This window comes from Carassius auratus, chromosome 7 (genome assembly GCF_003368295.1).
Source record: "Carassius auratus strain Wakin chromosome 7, ASM336829v1, whole genome shotgun sequence".
Taxonomy (NCBI): domain Eukaryota; kingdom Metazoa; phylum Chordata; class Actinopteri; order Cypriniformes; family Cyprinidae; genus Carassius; species Carassius auratus.
Genome location: NC_039249.1, coordinates 10,509,647 through 10,526,409, shown reverse-complemented (window position 1 = coordinate 10,526,409; position 16,763 = coordinate 10,509,647). Strand labels below are relative to the sequence as shown.

Here is a 16,763-nt window from a genome sequence, read left to right as displayed (position 1 = left end):
AAATGACACGGATACGGCAGAGAAACACACTTAATGAACCTCTAACATCATACACTCCAACAGCCATCAAAAACAGTTATCTGACGATTGTTGAGTGATGCTAGTGACCGGCATCTGAAGTTCCTTTCAGAGCAGGAAGACGTTTGAAGACGAAAGAGGAAGAGGCTTATATTTACTGCTGACACCAGAAAACTTCATTAAAAAGATGTACTTCCACACCACTCAAACACAACACAACCTGTCCAATCAAACACTTCTGGCTCCTCCATGTGAATAAAGTCTAAATATTACTGTGACCCCTGACATCACACATACAGTACGAGTTTTAGTTTATGTTAATATTTGGAATTAGATATTGTTTTTTCTTGATTTTGTTTTGACTTTAATTTTAGATCAAATTTTAGTGATATGTTTGTAGCTTTTTGTCATTATTTTTTTGTTTAAAAAATATATTTTATAGTTTTAGTGATTTTTATTCATTAGTTTGACTTTGACTTATTTTAATATATCAAGTTAAATTTAAATAAAAATTAATAATGCTGTCTTTGCAGTTAGCTGAAATAAACTGCTTATGCTTTTAATATTTAGAAAAAAAAAAAAAAAAATTATATATATATATATATATATATATATATTATATATATATATATATATAATGTAGTAATTCATATCTTAATGTGTTAATATAAAAATATTATTTTTATTATAATTATTAATTTTTTTGTTTTGCAATATTTATTTAAAGTTAACATTATATCAAGTACAACACATTTTTTATGGTTTTAATTGTAGTTCACTTTAATAGCCCTGCATGACTCGTGCACACAATCCATGAAATGTTTGACCTGAATCCATTAAGCCACATGATCTGAGCACGGCATGAGATTCAGACTCAAATCAAACTCATATTTACTGAACTCCTCTCTCTCTCTCTGTTTTGTCTTGGTACACTCTTTATAAGATCATAAATGTCCGATGCACTTCACAAACCAGTCTGAACAATTAGTGTAGAAATATGACATAGATACTTCTCTCACGAATGTTATATAGTCCAACTTTATTTAAAAAAAAAGAAAGTGTTTCTATTAAGTTCAAAATATTTTTTTCCACTCAATCCAGCACTCTATTGTTAGCTGCATTAGTTATTTATTTAGTACTTTAATTAGTACATATTTGTTTTATTTTATAAAATTATATTATTAAGTGTATTATATTAATTGTTATTGTTATAACATGTTATTGTTGTCTAAATGTATTACTAATTTATTGTTTATAAAAAAAAATAACGGTTATTTTTTCTCGAAATATTTTGAAATGATTCATATGAACTATACAGGCATTCTTTTGAGGCTTAAAAGTTTAGTTTATCGTAAATGCATGGGGAGAAAATGACAAAAACTCAATAAAACCACAAGTAAGCACTTTCTGCAAAGGAAAGTGAGAGAGGTTTGTAACTTCCCGTTTCCTCGAGTGAACTCTCCTCTGTTTGATCTGATGCACATGTGTGCTGGAGTTATGAGCTGTGTATCTGTGGACTTACAGTCATGTTGTGAAGTGTTCACACACTCGTCTGCTGGAGGCCTCCGCATCAGTGACACGCATGTTAATGATCTCTCTCTCTCACACACACACACACACACACACACACACACACACGAAGCACATCTCACCTAAGAAAGTGCTGTGTGTGCGTCTCTAGCGTCATGTCGTGTAACTGAACCGCGTTTAATAACCCTACAGCATCATAAAGTATCTGACTGGACATCTGCAGCATCTCTCTTCTGTTCAGATGAGACTAAGGCGCTGAAACACGCTCGCGCTGGGGACATCTCTGATCATCGCGATGAAATCAACCGACAGGTGCTTCTGAACCGAGCGTTGGGAGCGGGAACGCGACACAGATGTGAGCGTCTTACCTCTTCGATGCCTCGAAACGACCTCTGAAGACACAGATCATCCCAGAAGATCGGATAAAACACGCAACGACATCTTCCTCTCAAGAATCAACTGTCACTCTGTGCTGGCGCTGCTTGTTTTGGCCCGTTCGTGCGTCGATGACGTTCACTTCCGGTGTCCCATCCGCCTCCTCCTCCATCAGCGACAAACGAGATCCGCGCGTCTTCCGTGTATTTACACGCAAAATAATAATAATAATGAATAAATAAATATAATCTTATTTAAAATGTATTCAAGATTATTTAAATGTAAAAAACAAACAATACAAATATAATAAATTAAATAATAACATTTTTTATTTTGCATTGTGACAATATGTTTCTGAAAATTAAATATACTTACATTTTAATTTGTGAAAAAAAACACACGATGGAAGTAATTAATTAATTAATTAAAATTATTATTGAATCATCATAGATTAAAAAAAATATATTGCATATGAGTATTTTCTCTATTTAAACATGACAGTATGTTCTGCCGTTCATTTACACTGGTTTATTATTTATTTTTTAATTAAATGTATTACAGTACTTTTGAAATATGAAAAACCAATGCATCATATTAATTAATTATCATGATTCATAAAATTGTGTTTTTAAAGATTAATAATATAGAAATAAATGGTGCATAATCTAGGTGTGAATATTGTATAGTTCCATGAAAACTCCTCAAATAAAAATATGAAGATTACATGAATAAAATAAAAAACACAAAATAAATAAAATAAATATATTTTATTTCATTAAAGAGAATTAGAGGTGACAAGTGTGTTGAGTATTACTTGCATTAGTAATAAATGCATTATTCCTTAATCTACACTCAATGTTAGACTCAACGTCTCTGTTGCGCCACCACGCGGACATTAATAAAACCGCAGGCTATTTATATTGCAATTACAACAAATGAAGTAAAAGCATTTATTGATTAACACGTTTCTCATGGAGATTCACAAATCATTAAAGAGGATCTGATGGTAAAATGAAAATTGAAATTCGTACATCATCTAAAAGCTGTAATCATAAATATTTGTTGGGACAGGACAATATTTAGCCGAGATTCTGGAATCTGAGGGTGCAAAATAAATAAATACATTAATACTGAGAAAATCGCTTTTAGGGTTATCCAAATGAAGTTCTTAGCGATGCATATTATTAATAAAAAAATCTAGTTTTAGTTTTAGGTTTTAAAATCCAGAATAAATCAGCGCTTTCACGCGTGACCTGTGACTTTTCTCAGCGCAGAACAGGAAGGGCCAATCACAGGAGAGTCGTTTCGATCACTTATAAAAAAAAACCAGGCATTTATTTAAATATTAAATTTAAATCTAGATTTCCATATATTTCTGATATAGTCGACTTATTCAAAAATATTATGATTGTTATTATATAAATGTCTTCAGTAAGACTGAAACGCCTTTGATTTGAATGTGGGATTCGCCAAAGCGCCTCTTTTGGAAGAACAACTAAGTTACCCTTCATAAGAAACCGTCATTAGAAACGTGTAAAATATCTTGCCGGTGGATATGCGTATTTTATGTGTGGTTTAAAAAAAGAGAGCGGTAATTTCAGTCAGGAGTGTTCGCGGTCAGCCCGTCATGTGACCGGTGGGGTCCTGACTGCGGGACTGTGTGTAGTTTATCATGGCGGCGAACAGCGCGAGCAGTAAAAGCGGCGGAAAGCAGTCCTCTCCGTCTGCTGAGCAGGTAACGACGCGTCGGGTTTATTACAGTAACGCATGAACGCTTCATCTCCGCCGTGAGCGAGAAACGCGTCTGCTGTAAACAAAAAGCGTGCGCGCCTGACGCTCTCATTGTATTCTGCTGGAGGTTTTCGGGTTCTGTCGCGTCGCTCGCGTTGTAGATGTGCTGTGTGAATCTGTATTGTTGTCGGTACAGATTGAGACGCGCGCGAGCTGCTTCATAGTCAAGCTTCAGATCATCTGCATGAGAGATACTGTAGCTATAATCTTCACACTAGCACGTGCTCTCCTGTCTCTTTAAAGGAAGTGCATCTTCTGTCACTGTTCCTTCAGACAGCACTTACAGGACACAGGTCTCTTCATTTAGAGGCATTCCTGACGAATTCATATTCATAAATGACATTCCCCCCGGTCTAACGTAGATTTTAAACTGTTTAACGTCAGTTTGATATATACAAATACTCACACACACACACACACACACACACACATATATATATATACACACATTCATATATATATATATATATATATATATATATGTATGTATGTGTGTGTGTGTGTTTATTAGGATATCAAATTCAGGGTTATATATTGTTACTTTCCCACACACGCACTTTTTTTTATAAATATTTAAATATACATATTATTAAACGATTATGAAATATTAAATTTTTTTTTTAAAGTGATATATTTTTAGAAGGTTATATTTAATCATTTGATTGCATTGTAACTGTGATAATTTTAGTTATTTAATAAATATAAACTGTAAATATAATTTGTAATAATAACTATAAATGTTTATTACATGAAAGTCCAAACGTTAAAATAATAACGTTAAAATAACGTGGAAAAATGTACATAACATTTAGGAAATTAAATACTTAATAATCATGTTTAAAACAATTATAATTACATAAAAAAACAACTTTTTAAGCCCCCCCCCCCACCCAAGTCATCAAGGGGACAGAAATATTTTTCTAAATGCACCAGTATATATGAACCCTCATAATCTTTTATTATTATTATTTTGTTATTAATATGCATGTGTTATTAATACCTGTGCTTGTCTGAATCAGGTGGTGGCTACTTTCCAGAGGATGCGACAGGAGCAGCGCAGCATGGCCTCCAAGTCTGCAGAGTTTGAGATGGAGATCAATGAACACAGGTGTGTTTGATAAAAGAGACTCCCCTTCACCTCCCTCATGGATCCTCTATAGGGACAGAAAGACAGTCTAGTCGAACGCAACACTTTGAACATAAACGTTATCTCAATGATGGATTTGTTTCTTACAAACACACAGCTTTCACACGATGTTACGTGATGGACTGCGCTCTTGTTCTGACGCTCATCACTTCCTCCTCACAGCCTCGTCATCGACACGCTGAAGGAAGTCGATCCGTCGCGGAAGTGCTATCGTTTAGTCGGCGGCGTGCTTGTGGAGAGGACTGTCAAAGAAGTCCTGCCTGCGCTAGAAAACAATAAAGAACAGGTACGACTCTACTGCAGCACACACTCCAGAAACCATGCATTATTATATTTATATATATATATCTCCCTCTGATCAGATCACGAAGATCGTGGAGTCGCTCAACACACAGATGCAGGTGAAAGGACGGGAGCTGACGGAGTACCGCGAGCGCTACAACATCCGACTGGTCGGAGAGGACGACAAACAGAGCAAAGCGGACGCCAGTCCAGCCAAAGAGAGTGAAGGAGGCTCTAAAGGAGGCGCTGGAGTGCTCGTCTCATAGTTAAACACTGGGTTAAACTGAGCTGGCATGTTTCTGTTCAGTCTGACAGAAGCCAGTCACAAAGCATGAACGAGAGGGAAAGTAATGCATGTCTCGTACATTCATAATATCAAAACACAACTCACAACAACAGCTGTCCTATCCGAACACTTACAGACGAATGCATCGTTTCCATTATTTGCTTTTCGTTCCAGTTCATTGCAAATAAATAGTCAACAAGCGTGACTGCATAAATTCACCGTATTCAAGATGAGGCTTGACTGTCATTTTCTTCAGCTTTGGGAAGACGTCATGTTTAGTGATTAATATTTGGAGTGAGACGACGGCTGTCTCGTATCCTGGACCTGAAGACTTTCTGTGTTTGTTTTTGTTTTTGTGGTTTTAGTTATTGAATTAAAAATACAAAAGTCAGTGACGTGTTCACAGTGTTGCGTGTTTTGTTTTATCAATAAATTCACAAACTTGTTGGAGCAAAATTAAAAAGCATGTGTTGCTAATTAAGTTAATAATTAAGAGCGTAAATTGAAATTATAATATATTTGTCTTCATGTTTTATAGATTCTAAAAATTATTTTGCTATTATAATTCAAATTGACGGGGTTTCTAGAAATGTGGGTAAAAGAGGTTTTTACTAATGTTTGTTTGAGATGAAATGTTTATATATGTGAGACAATAATTAATGCAATTCTAAATGGTGTATCTCTAAACTACATGATTTCTCTTTGTTTTGAAAGTGACTTCCGTGTGACAATAATTGTAAAACTCATAGAATATTTTACAAAATAAACCATGATACCGAACAATTATTATATGCATATATAAAAGTATGTGGGTGACACTACTTCGAAGAAGCTGTAGGCAAGTTATTTTATTTTATTTTTTAAATACAAGTTTGATAAACCGTTACGAATTCCGCGAAAAGGACTGAATGTTTTACGGCAGCAACAAACGCACGTGTCGTGAACAGCTATCTGCTGTAATTACGTCGAGTTTTTACGACAGGAAATTCCACTCGCTGAACTGTAGGGGGCTCCAAAGTCTCACAAATACCGTCTCAAGATCGCCGTTTTATATTAAAACACTATTTTTTAATTACATTTTTATATATATTGGTGTATATTTTTGTTATTTAAACCTAAACATTACTATGACATAAAAATCATTGCACTCCATGATTAGCGCTTGCTGATCACATTTAGCGCGTAATACACCAAAACTACAGGACTTCCGGTCCTAAATAAAATATTAACGAAAAACAGATCTCCGACGAGGATGGGATTCGAACCCACGCGTGCAGAGCACAATGGATTAGCAGTCCATCGCCTTAACCACTCGGCCACCTCGTCTGATGCACATATATATGTACAGGACTATTTTGATTCTACAGATCTACAGAACTACTATATTTTATTAATCTATTAAGATGTGTGTACTAATGTTTCTTCTGGCTGATACTAACAGCAAGTGTTTATGGAGTCGAAACCAGTACGCCAGAGCACAAGTAGAGTGAGCCGAGCACGTTTTACGGTGTTTACGGTAACGTTAACCGGAAGAGTAAATAAACACGCGCCGCCATGGGCAGTGTGTGCGCGCTTCACGAACGCGTTTCTCTTCTGCTGTCCACAGGCGTCTTTTCAATGCATGCATCCAAACATGCAAGTCAATTCCCGTTTAAACTGACCTGCACTACATCTGGCTGCAATGCATGCATGAGGGCTGCATAGCTGGCCAACCCTTGCTGATCTGTGTGAGCACACTTTCATTTCATTAGCATTGACCTAAAGGTGCTAGTAATTGTAATGCATTTCTCAAAAAAATGCTCCGTGTTTAAGGTGGTGCTCAGTGCCCTTCTCATCGTTGCACTGTTGCAGCTTTTATATCTGTCTTTTCTCTCAAAGTTGCACGGCAAACAGCAGCGCTACAAGTATTCTGAGCTCTTCGGCTCCAAAAAGACTGCAAACCAAGGAGAGAAGAACCCTAGGCGGGAACATCTCAGGTATTCTTTATCCACTGGTGGGATCTTCGATGGGAGCGGACAGTACCGCGTGTATAAGAACCTAATCAAAAGTGACTTCTCGACCAATCAGAAGCCAGGAGCGGATCCCAGATCGCATCACCTGGCTCTGGCCACGCATACGACCATCAACAACCTTCACCATCTTAGCTCTTTGTTGGAGCGCTGGCAGAATCCTCTATCCGTCGCGATCTTCGCCAACGGTCAGGATGTCAAGTTCGCGACGGCGTTCGTTTACGCCCTCAGTCTGTTTTGCCCGCAGGTTCAAGCGTTGGTGGACTTCCATCTGGTTTGCCACTCGGGTGAAATGGCCAGTTTCCCAGACCAGGATCGAGAGCATTTCGCTGGTCTGGAGGAGATGGGCTGCTCCGGCGTCTTCGCCAAGCTCGAATCGAACAGAAATAAGTTTAAAAACTACGCGATTGGGAACAATGTCTCGTACCCCAATAACCTTCTTCGCAATGTGGCCCGGAGTGGCACAGACGCAGCTTACATCCTGGTCATCGACATCGACATGATACCCAGTGCCAATCTGCACCACCAATTCGTGACAATGCTAATGAGGCGTGAACCGGCCGCGGACGAAGTCCTGGTGCTCCCTGCGTTTGAGATCAGACACACTCGTAAGATGCCTGCGACGAAGGCGGAGCTGCTGCAGCTCTATCAGGTGGGCGAGGTGCGACCGTTCTATGATGAGCTTTGCCCTCGCTGTCAGGCTCCTACCAATTACTCGCAGTGGGTCAATCTGGCCAGCAGGGGCTCAGGGCCCCTGGAAGTGGCGTACACTATAAACTGGGCCGATCCGTGGGAGCCTTTCTACATCGGCGCTCGAACGGTTCCTCTCTACGATGAGAACTTCAGGCAGTACGGCTTCAACCGCATCAGTCAGGTGAGGGATGGAGAGGTGGACTCCTGCAGGAAGTGAATACGCAACCAATCAATTCACTAAATAAATTATGCTAAATAAATCATGTTGGCTTTTATTGTGGCCAGACTAAGGCACACCTGTGCAATAATCATGCTGTCTAATCAGGATCTTGATATGCTAGAACTGTTAGGTGGATGGATTATCTCGGCAAAGGAGAAGTGCTCACGAACACAGATTTAGACAGATCTGTGAACAATATTTGAGAGAAATGGGCATTTTGTGTATATAGAAAAAGTCTTAGATCTTTTAAGTTCAACTCATGTAAAATGTGGGCAAAAACAAGTGTTGCTTTAATAATTGTGTTCAGTGTATATTAGGCTATATTGTGATATTTAGAGTATCAAATTAAATAACTATGATATTATTTTTTATATTCTTTATAAATTTAATAACTTTAAAAAATTAATATAATATCCTAAACATATTATATGATGTTTCCAGAATGCCATATATGTAAATAATTTATATAATAAAATAATTAATATTAATTATTGTAAGCGTTTTAACCTCCAAAATGTATATGCCTGAAAATTAAGCATTTAATACATGAATTATACAATTTTATAAACCTCCCCCCCACACACACACACATACATATATATACATATATTGCAATAAAACTAATTAATATTTTGTTTATTGTGAACAGAAAGTAGACGGAGTTCATAACCCTCCTGTGGTGTAAAATATGAATTTATTTGTGTTATTCATTAATTAACTGGGTTACCTTCTGCCTGATTTCTCTCCTCTCTTCAGGCCTGTGAGCTTCACATCGCCGGTTACCGCTTCTCTGTGCTGAGCAATGCCTTCGTGGTGCACAGAGGGTTTAAGGTCCAAGGAGAGTTTCACCGCCGGAAGGACGAGGAGAACCGCAAGAACCGCATGCTCTTCCGCAGCTTCAAGGAGAGTCTGAAGGCCAAGTATCCGAACTCGCCTCGCCGCTGCTGAGAGACGAGAGAGAGCACAGCTCATGTGAGGATCATAAATGCACACAACTCAAACAAGAACCTGTTTGGATCTCATTTCAAGCATCAAAAACTACAGTCAAAGGAGATGCTCTTGAATGCTCAATGTTTTCTCAATAAACTGAACATGTGATCCTTCACGCTTCTAAAGAGAGAAACTATGTAAAGATGGTCCTTTGTTGTTTTCATTACATTTTATTTCAAGTTAACTTATTTATTTATTAGATTTTTTGGTTTTCAAAGTATTTTCCCCACTTTCTTCCCCAAATTTAAGGCAAGACACCTCAGATGAATAGAGTACAAAACATGAACTAATATATATCACCATCATTTTCTAGCTGATTGATTACATTAAAAATTGCACGTTTTCTAAAAGTGGTATGTTTAAATATGCAAATTTGACTAATTTGAATACATTTCCAGAACATAAATCTGTATATCAGATAAAGCCAGGTTCTCATGTTTTGATGCGTGTTTGAGTTACTGACGAGACGAGGTCTTGTAAAGACCCAGAGATTAGTTGTAAAGCTATTAACATATTAAGGTCGATAGGCCACCTTTATGCTAATAACAAGTCTAAAGACGCTCACAGAGCCTGAAGATATCACACACACACACACACACACACACACACACAGGGAGCGGCGTCTGAAAATCATATTAGTGTTTTAATTATACTGTGGATTAGGGGTAGATGACAATTAAGCAACACTAGATTAATGCAGGAATGTACAGTCTGCAGATGATTAGACTGAACAGGCAATACTGTAGATGTCAGATATTTACAAGATATGTAGTGTTTTACACTGAATGGGGCTCGTATGTATTGTCCTTTGTTTTGGGAAAATATAATCCGTTTTCTTTTACTTTATAGTATTTTTTTTTTCTGATGTGAAAATCTTGCCTGACATCGAAAAAGTACATTAAAAGTACATTTTTACATTAGTTATATTATTTTGCCAATTGTTTTATTTATTTATTTTGCCATAAAAGCAATATTTTGGTTATTTATCTGTTTACCCTGCAGTGTTGTGTAGTATTGGAAGCATGAATAATAAAAAAAAGATGGTGAAGTGTTTTATAAAACTAACTAAAAGTTTCAGTATTTGTTGAATGATTATTTAAGGTTTTGTTTTTATTATTAATATTGACTTGTTTGTTTTGTATCTAGTTACAATAAATCTACAACATTTGTGTCGGTCTCTTTCAGTCTTCTATAGCAGATGCATTATTGGACATTTGTTTGTTTCTGATAATACAACACTGTAGCTCTATTCTAGAGTGATTTACAGCCAGGAAAAACTAAACTTAAGAATATAATTGTGCAATGTTCAGATAATTAAATAATTATCTGAATAAACTTAAGAATATAATTGTGCAATGTTCAGATAATTAAATAAACATACATATCAACTTTTATTAAGGAAGAGGAAACACTTCATATAGCATATATATATATAGTTTTTGTTTGTTGGTGTCAAGATGCATCCATTCAAGCATTTTGGTGCTAATGCATCTGTCACTTTGTAGAAACTGGCAAAAATTAGACAGATGTGATAATTGCCATCTGTCTTCATTTCAGTAGTCTCTACCAAGTGACCGATGTTTTAGCACCAAAATGCATTAAGTTTGATTGGATCATTTTGGATCAGTTTAACTGGATGTACAGTAATTTCACTAGATGATCATGGAAATGTTATTACAAACTATTGACAAAATTAAGTGAGACAGAACTACAATCTGGACTGTGTTTTATTTGTATACAAAGAATGTAAGTTGAGAGACATTAAGAAACTAAACACTGCTATTTTGTGTATTGTTTGGTCTTATTGTAACATTGTTTGACTTTTGAATTTTGGTATATTTATAAAAATTTTGATACTGTATTGATAAAAAACAGATGCGAACAGATAGACCAAGGCCACAAAAGAAAGGTAAACTAATAATAATAATCTTTACACTTTGAATCCTATGCATCTTATATATATATATATATATATATATATATATATATATATATATATATATATATATATATATATATATATATATATATATATATATATATATATATATATATATATATATATATATATATAAGATGCATAGGATTCAACAGTGGCGTAGCCAGGGGTGTGCCAGGGTGTGCCTGTGCCACCCACAATGGCAGCTGGCACACCTAAAAATAGATGCAGAATTATTTTTATAGTCTCAATAAAAAATGTTTACTAAACTTGGGCTATAATTGTTTACTTAGAATATATATATATTTTTTTTTTTGTTCGCGACTCGGTTGATTCAGATCGGCACTTCGGAGCCTGTTCGCGACTCGGTTGATTCAGATCGGGACTTCGGAGCCTGTTCGCGACTCGGTTGATTCAGATCGGCACTTCGGAGCCTGTTCGCGACTCGGTTGATTCAGATCGGGACTTCGGAGCATGTTCGCGACTCGGTTGATTCAGATCGGGACTTCGGAGAATGTCCGCGACTCGGTTGATTCAGATCGGGACTTCGGAGCCTGTTCGCGACTCGGTTGATTCAGATCGGCACTTCGGAGCCTGTTCGCGACTCGGTTGATTCAGATCGGCACTTCGGAGCATGTTCGCGACTCGGTTGATTCAGATCGGCACTTCGGAGCCTGTTCGCGACTCGGTTGATTCAGATCGGCACTTCGGAGCCTGTTCGCGACTCGGTTGATTCAGATCGGCAGTTCGGAGCCTGTTCGCGACTCGGTTGATTCAGATCGGCACTTCGGAGCCTGTTCGCGACTCGGTTGATTCAGATCGGCACTTCGGAGCATGTTCGCGACTCGGTTGATTCAGATCGGCACTTCGGAGCCTGTTCGCGACTCGGTTGATTCAGATCGGCACTTCGGAGCCTGTTCGCGACTCGGTTGATTCAGATCGGGACTTCGGAGCATGTTTGAGATTTTTTTTTAATTCAGATCTGGACATCAAAGCAGGAAGTGTTTGCCAAACAGTTAATTGGTGATAAATGAATATTTGGACTTGAGGCTTTTTTTTTTACCTGTCGATTCAGCATGTACATGGACCCACACAAAGGTGGACAGACTCTAGACGGGTGTGCCAGGTAGGGTGACCACCCGTCCCGCTTAGCGCGTGCGCGCACACAGCGTTTGAGCCCAATACATGCCTCCCACAAATTGAGACTGTGTCACGCATAATCAATGCTTGCTCAAAAAAAGTTGGTCGCTATATCTGGAGTCACCAACCCGTCGATCGCGGTCGACAAGTCGATCTTGGAAGCATTTTAAGTCGATCGCGAAGATTTTTCAAAATCTGAGAAAAAAAGGTGCGAGCCTCCGCTGACTGCGCGCGCACCTCCCGAAACAGATGAGACATTTATACTTGACACAACTGTTTTAGACTGAAAACCAGACCATACAACTGATTTAGACGCGGGTGCCGGTGTGATGAGATGTACTAATATCCGTCTGCTCGGGCATGATTGTTTTAGGCCTGTAATTGATTGATTATTGAGGTAATAGGGATGGCACGGTTCGCTGAAATAAAAAAACCAAACCGTTCGGTTCACCACACACGGTTCGGCACGCGCTTCAACTTAAATCTGACAAAGCATCTGTAATATCATCTGTAATATGTCTTGCTATAAATGGCACGTAAAAAAAACAGGGTTCAGCTAATAAATGTTTCTGTTGATGCATGCGCATTCTGGCTTCCCAGACATTACAAAAACATGAAAAAAAAGATCTATATTGAGCAACTACAATTCATTTTAATCCTATAATTATATATTATAATTTATTTAAAGTGAATAAATTGTAATGAAAAATAAACAAAATGAAATAGCTAAAGTTAAAAATTATCGTATTTGGAAGACAATTATTACATTTAACAATTAACTACATTTTGACACGACCTGCAAATTAACACTAGGGGCCCTATTTTAACGATCTGAAACGCATGTGTCAAAGCGCGAAGCGCAAGTAACTTTGTGGGCGGGTCTCGGCGCTGTTGCTATTTTCCCGGCGGGATAAATGGCTCTTGCGCCCGGCGCAAATCTAAAATGGGTTGGTCTGAAGTAGCTTCATTATTCATAGGTGTGGTTTGGGCGTAACGTGAAATAAACCAATCAGAGCGTCATCCAACATTCCCTTGAAAAGCAGGTGCGCAAGTTCCATTATGGATTGCTATTATTATGGCGTATTTACCAGGCGCACGCCAGGATCGGTTCACAGCCGAGGAGACTGGTGTTCTTGTAAGAGCAGTGAAAGACAGAGAAGTTGTGTTGTATGGGGATGGGAGAAACCCACCCAAAATAGCGTCATGATTTCCATCATCTCATGTGTTAATATTTTTTTAGTGTAAGAATTTATGATTTGCAAAAATAACTGTTGCATCTGTGTAGATTACATGAGCAAAGTGTATGCGCGTTGTGCACGCTATACATTATGGTCAAGCATGCGCCCCTAAAATAGCATAATGAACAACGCGCAACGCGCCACTGACTTTAGACTAGTTTTTTTCTGGTCAGTGGCGCAATTGTTTAATGGAACAGCAAAATAGCACCAGGGATTGTTTGCGCCGGAACACGCCTCCTTTTTTGCGCTGAACCGCCCAGGGAGCGCAAGTTCATTCACTAGTTTAGCGACGTGCTTCTGTGGAGGGAAAAGCGCGCTTTGCGCGGGTGCAAAATAGGAATGACGCATGCGTTGGTGTACAAAGTCAATTGCGCTGGGTGCAAGATAGGGCCCTAGGAGTATGGTTGGACGGAAGCAGTGTGACAAAAATACTATCCCATAATTTTGCACAGTAATCTGACAATAAATGTGGCACACCCAGATTTTCATATGCACACCCAGAGTCTCTTTTCTGGCTACACTACTGGTAAAGATTATTATTATTATTTTACCTTAGTCTATTTATAATTAAGATTATACATTAAAGACGTCATATGACAAAAGTGCCGACATTCAGCCAATTCTATTTGGAATGTTCACACTGTTTGAAATAATTAGTTGCTATGGTAACTCAGGATGCCAAAATGTATCTGACTTTGCTGTTGATGTCTTTCTTGTCCTGCGTTATTCCAAATCAAATTGAAACTATTCCATATAAAACCTTTATAATTTGATATAAAGCCCAGTATAATTTGATAAGAAATATCAGTTACAGACAGCGAGTTGTTTTGTGCAACAATAAATCCTGAAAGCCAGTGGCACCAAATGGTCACGCGCGCTACACTAATAAACGTCTGATTGTCTTTTTCTAACTGAACCAGTAGAGGGAGTAAAGTGTGAGGATGGAGAGACAACCGTCCCTCCAGCTGTTTCATGCCTAACCTGAGTTATGTTAAAAGTAACAAAAATAATAAAACCTGTCAGTGTTTTACTTACATTACAGGTAAAGCCGCGATTTTTCTTCAGCTTCTGAGTCAGTCCTTCCTGAAAGTGAACTTTTAGTGTTTGTGTTAGCAAAGCAAATTCATAACAAACCAGCTATTTTTGTACATTTTTAGACCAAGAAAAATAATACAGAAAAGCGTCACTTACAACACATTTGTTGCGTTCCGACTGGCCGAGAGGACTGTTGAGGAGAGCTCTGGGTAACCTTAACTAAATGATCGTCTGTGGGGGCAAAACAATTTTACAATTATGATTAGAGAGCAGAAAATGAGGTGGACCTTCCGGTTTGATGTGCATCAGTGTGAAGCACGTGCTGGCTGTGCCACCGTGTGTTGGTGTGAATTAGTGTCTGTGTGTCATGAGGTTTAGATCTGTCTTGAATCTGGCAGAACAGAGCATTACGCATTTACACACATCAATAACCCCAAGCCGAGGAGAACACAAACAGAGCGAGTTCATTTCAGTTCACTTCTGCTGCTAAACCTGATTTAACAACTAGAACTGGACTGCTGCTCTTCAGTGTCCCATAGCCTACGATTCACATAGAGTTTACCACAGTTCTCTCATATCACAAAGTTCTATGTATCATTTAACTTATTGTAAAGACACGACAAGATTGTGTAGTACAATATTGACAAGAGAGCTAAAAAGAAAGTTCTCAGAACTTTGGCTAACATTCTTTCAAAGTTATTAGATAACAAAGGTTCTTCCAGTATTGAATAACAGTAACAGGGTGTTTATTCTTCATTATTCGGTCTTTAATGTTTTTGAAACATTAACGTTCATGGATTTTTTTCTTCTTTCTGAAACGTTTAAGTCAGATGTTCATTTAACATTTTTAAATGTCAGGCCTACTACTCGTTTCAGAACATTACAGATTATTCAAAAGTAACAATAACCATATTTTTGTAATTTATTATTATTTTGTTTTACTGTTCACGTTAAAAATAAGTTTTAAAAAAGATTTATAAACTGGATGTTTTAAGCATTGAGAACATTCAGAAATAGGTTAATGGAAACGTTTGCAAAACGTTCTTAGAACATATTTTTGGGAATAACAGTTTTACGAAACCTAGCTATTTATGCTGATTACATTAGTTGTTTACAATTCTATTTATGAACTTTGTAAAGCAAAATGTCACTTTTGTGTCATGTTGGAATTACTGTAGTTACAAGACAGTTCTGAAATTCTATTTGGAATGTTCACACTGTTTGAAATAATTAGTTGCTATGGTAACCAAAATGTATCTTACTTTTCTTGGTGCCTTTCTTGTCATGCATTATTCCAAATCAAAATTAAACTATTCCGTATAAAGCCTTTTTATCAAGAGTAAAACTGTAGGGAAATACAGTATATATACGACTAACAGTCTTTAACTTGATAAAGCTGACATTCTGGTTGTTTTATTTAGATAATGTCAAAACAGATGCAACATTCACAAGTTAAAAACATCACAAACACAGCTTTTCACTTCTCCAGATGTTAACTGATGGACTGGAGTGTGATGTTTTTATCAGCTGTTCCGACTCTCATTCTGACGGCACCCATTCACTGCAGGAATAATAATGCTATATTTCTCCAAATCTGTTCTGGTGAAGAAAGGAACCCGTCTATATCTTGGACGGAGTGATTTTTTTGGATGAACTGCTCCTTTTATCCAAAGCCATTTACAGAACAGCTCAATGTTTCTTCTGTGATAACGTATAACGTCAGTCATCTCTGTTTGCACAATCTGTATATTTCTGCATTGAGCCTCTTGTTCTCTCTCTTCTCCTGCGTAAAGAAATGTGGGAGAGGAAGCAGAAGGCATGATGGTCGAGGGGTTGGTGTGGATAAGACGTTTTATTAAGCAGGTTTGGTGAGGTAAAGTGGGGCTTATCCCAGCAGCTTTGGGGAGCAAGGCTTATTTGGGTCACAGAGCTTTATGACACAAGCAATTAGCAGCAGCGCTCGCAGGAGGGAGGCAGGCCTGAGATTAGCCGGCCTGAGCCGGGAGAGAAGGCCAGGAGACAGCTGGGTCGTGAGGGGGTTTGGGCCGGGCATCTCTGTCCGGTTCACTG

At 37.8% G+C, this 16,763-nt stretch overlaps 2 protein-coding genes and 1 non-coding gene across 3 annotated transcripts; 2 read left to right on the top strand and 1 right to left on the bottom strand.

Annotated features, from left to right (window-relative positions):
* Window positions 1-3,540: 3,540 nt before the first annotated feature.
* LOC113105896 (prefoldin subunit 2-like) lies at window positions 3,541-5,874 on the top strand. The gene is made up of 4 exons (XM_026267272.1): window positions 3,541-3,658; window positions 4,734-4,822; window positions 5,024-5,147; window positions 5,224-5,874. The coding sequence occupies exons 1-4, from the start codon at window positions 3,596-3,598 to the stop codon at window positions 5,407-5,409; spliced, it is 462 nt and encodes a 153-aa protein (XP_026123057.1). The 5' UTR covers window positions 3,541-3,595; the 3' UTR covers window positions 5,410-5,874.
* A 787-nt stretch (window positions 5,875-6,661) lies between these two features.
* On the top strand, window positions 6,662-9,679 carry LOC113105875 (beta-1,4-glucuronyltransferase 1-like). The gene is made up of 2 exons (XM_026267243.1): window positions 6,662-8,312; window positions 9,108-9,679. Exons 1-2 carry the CDS (start codon window positions 7,209-7,211, stop codon window positions 9,297-9,299), a joined length of 1,296 nt encoding a protein of 431 aa, XP_026123028.1. The 5' UTR covers window positions 6,662-7,208; the 3' UTR covers window positions 9,300-9,679.
* Window positions 6,674-6,755, bottom strand: trnas-gcu (transfer RNA serine (anticodon GCU)). The gene has a single exon. It is a non-coding gene; the product is annotated as a tRNA-Ser (tRNA).
* Window positions 9,680-16,763: the final 7,084 nt, after the last annotated feature.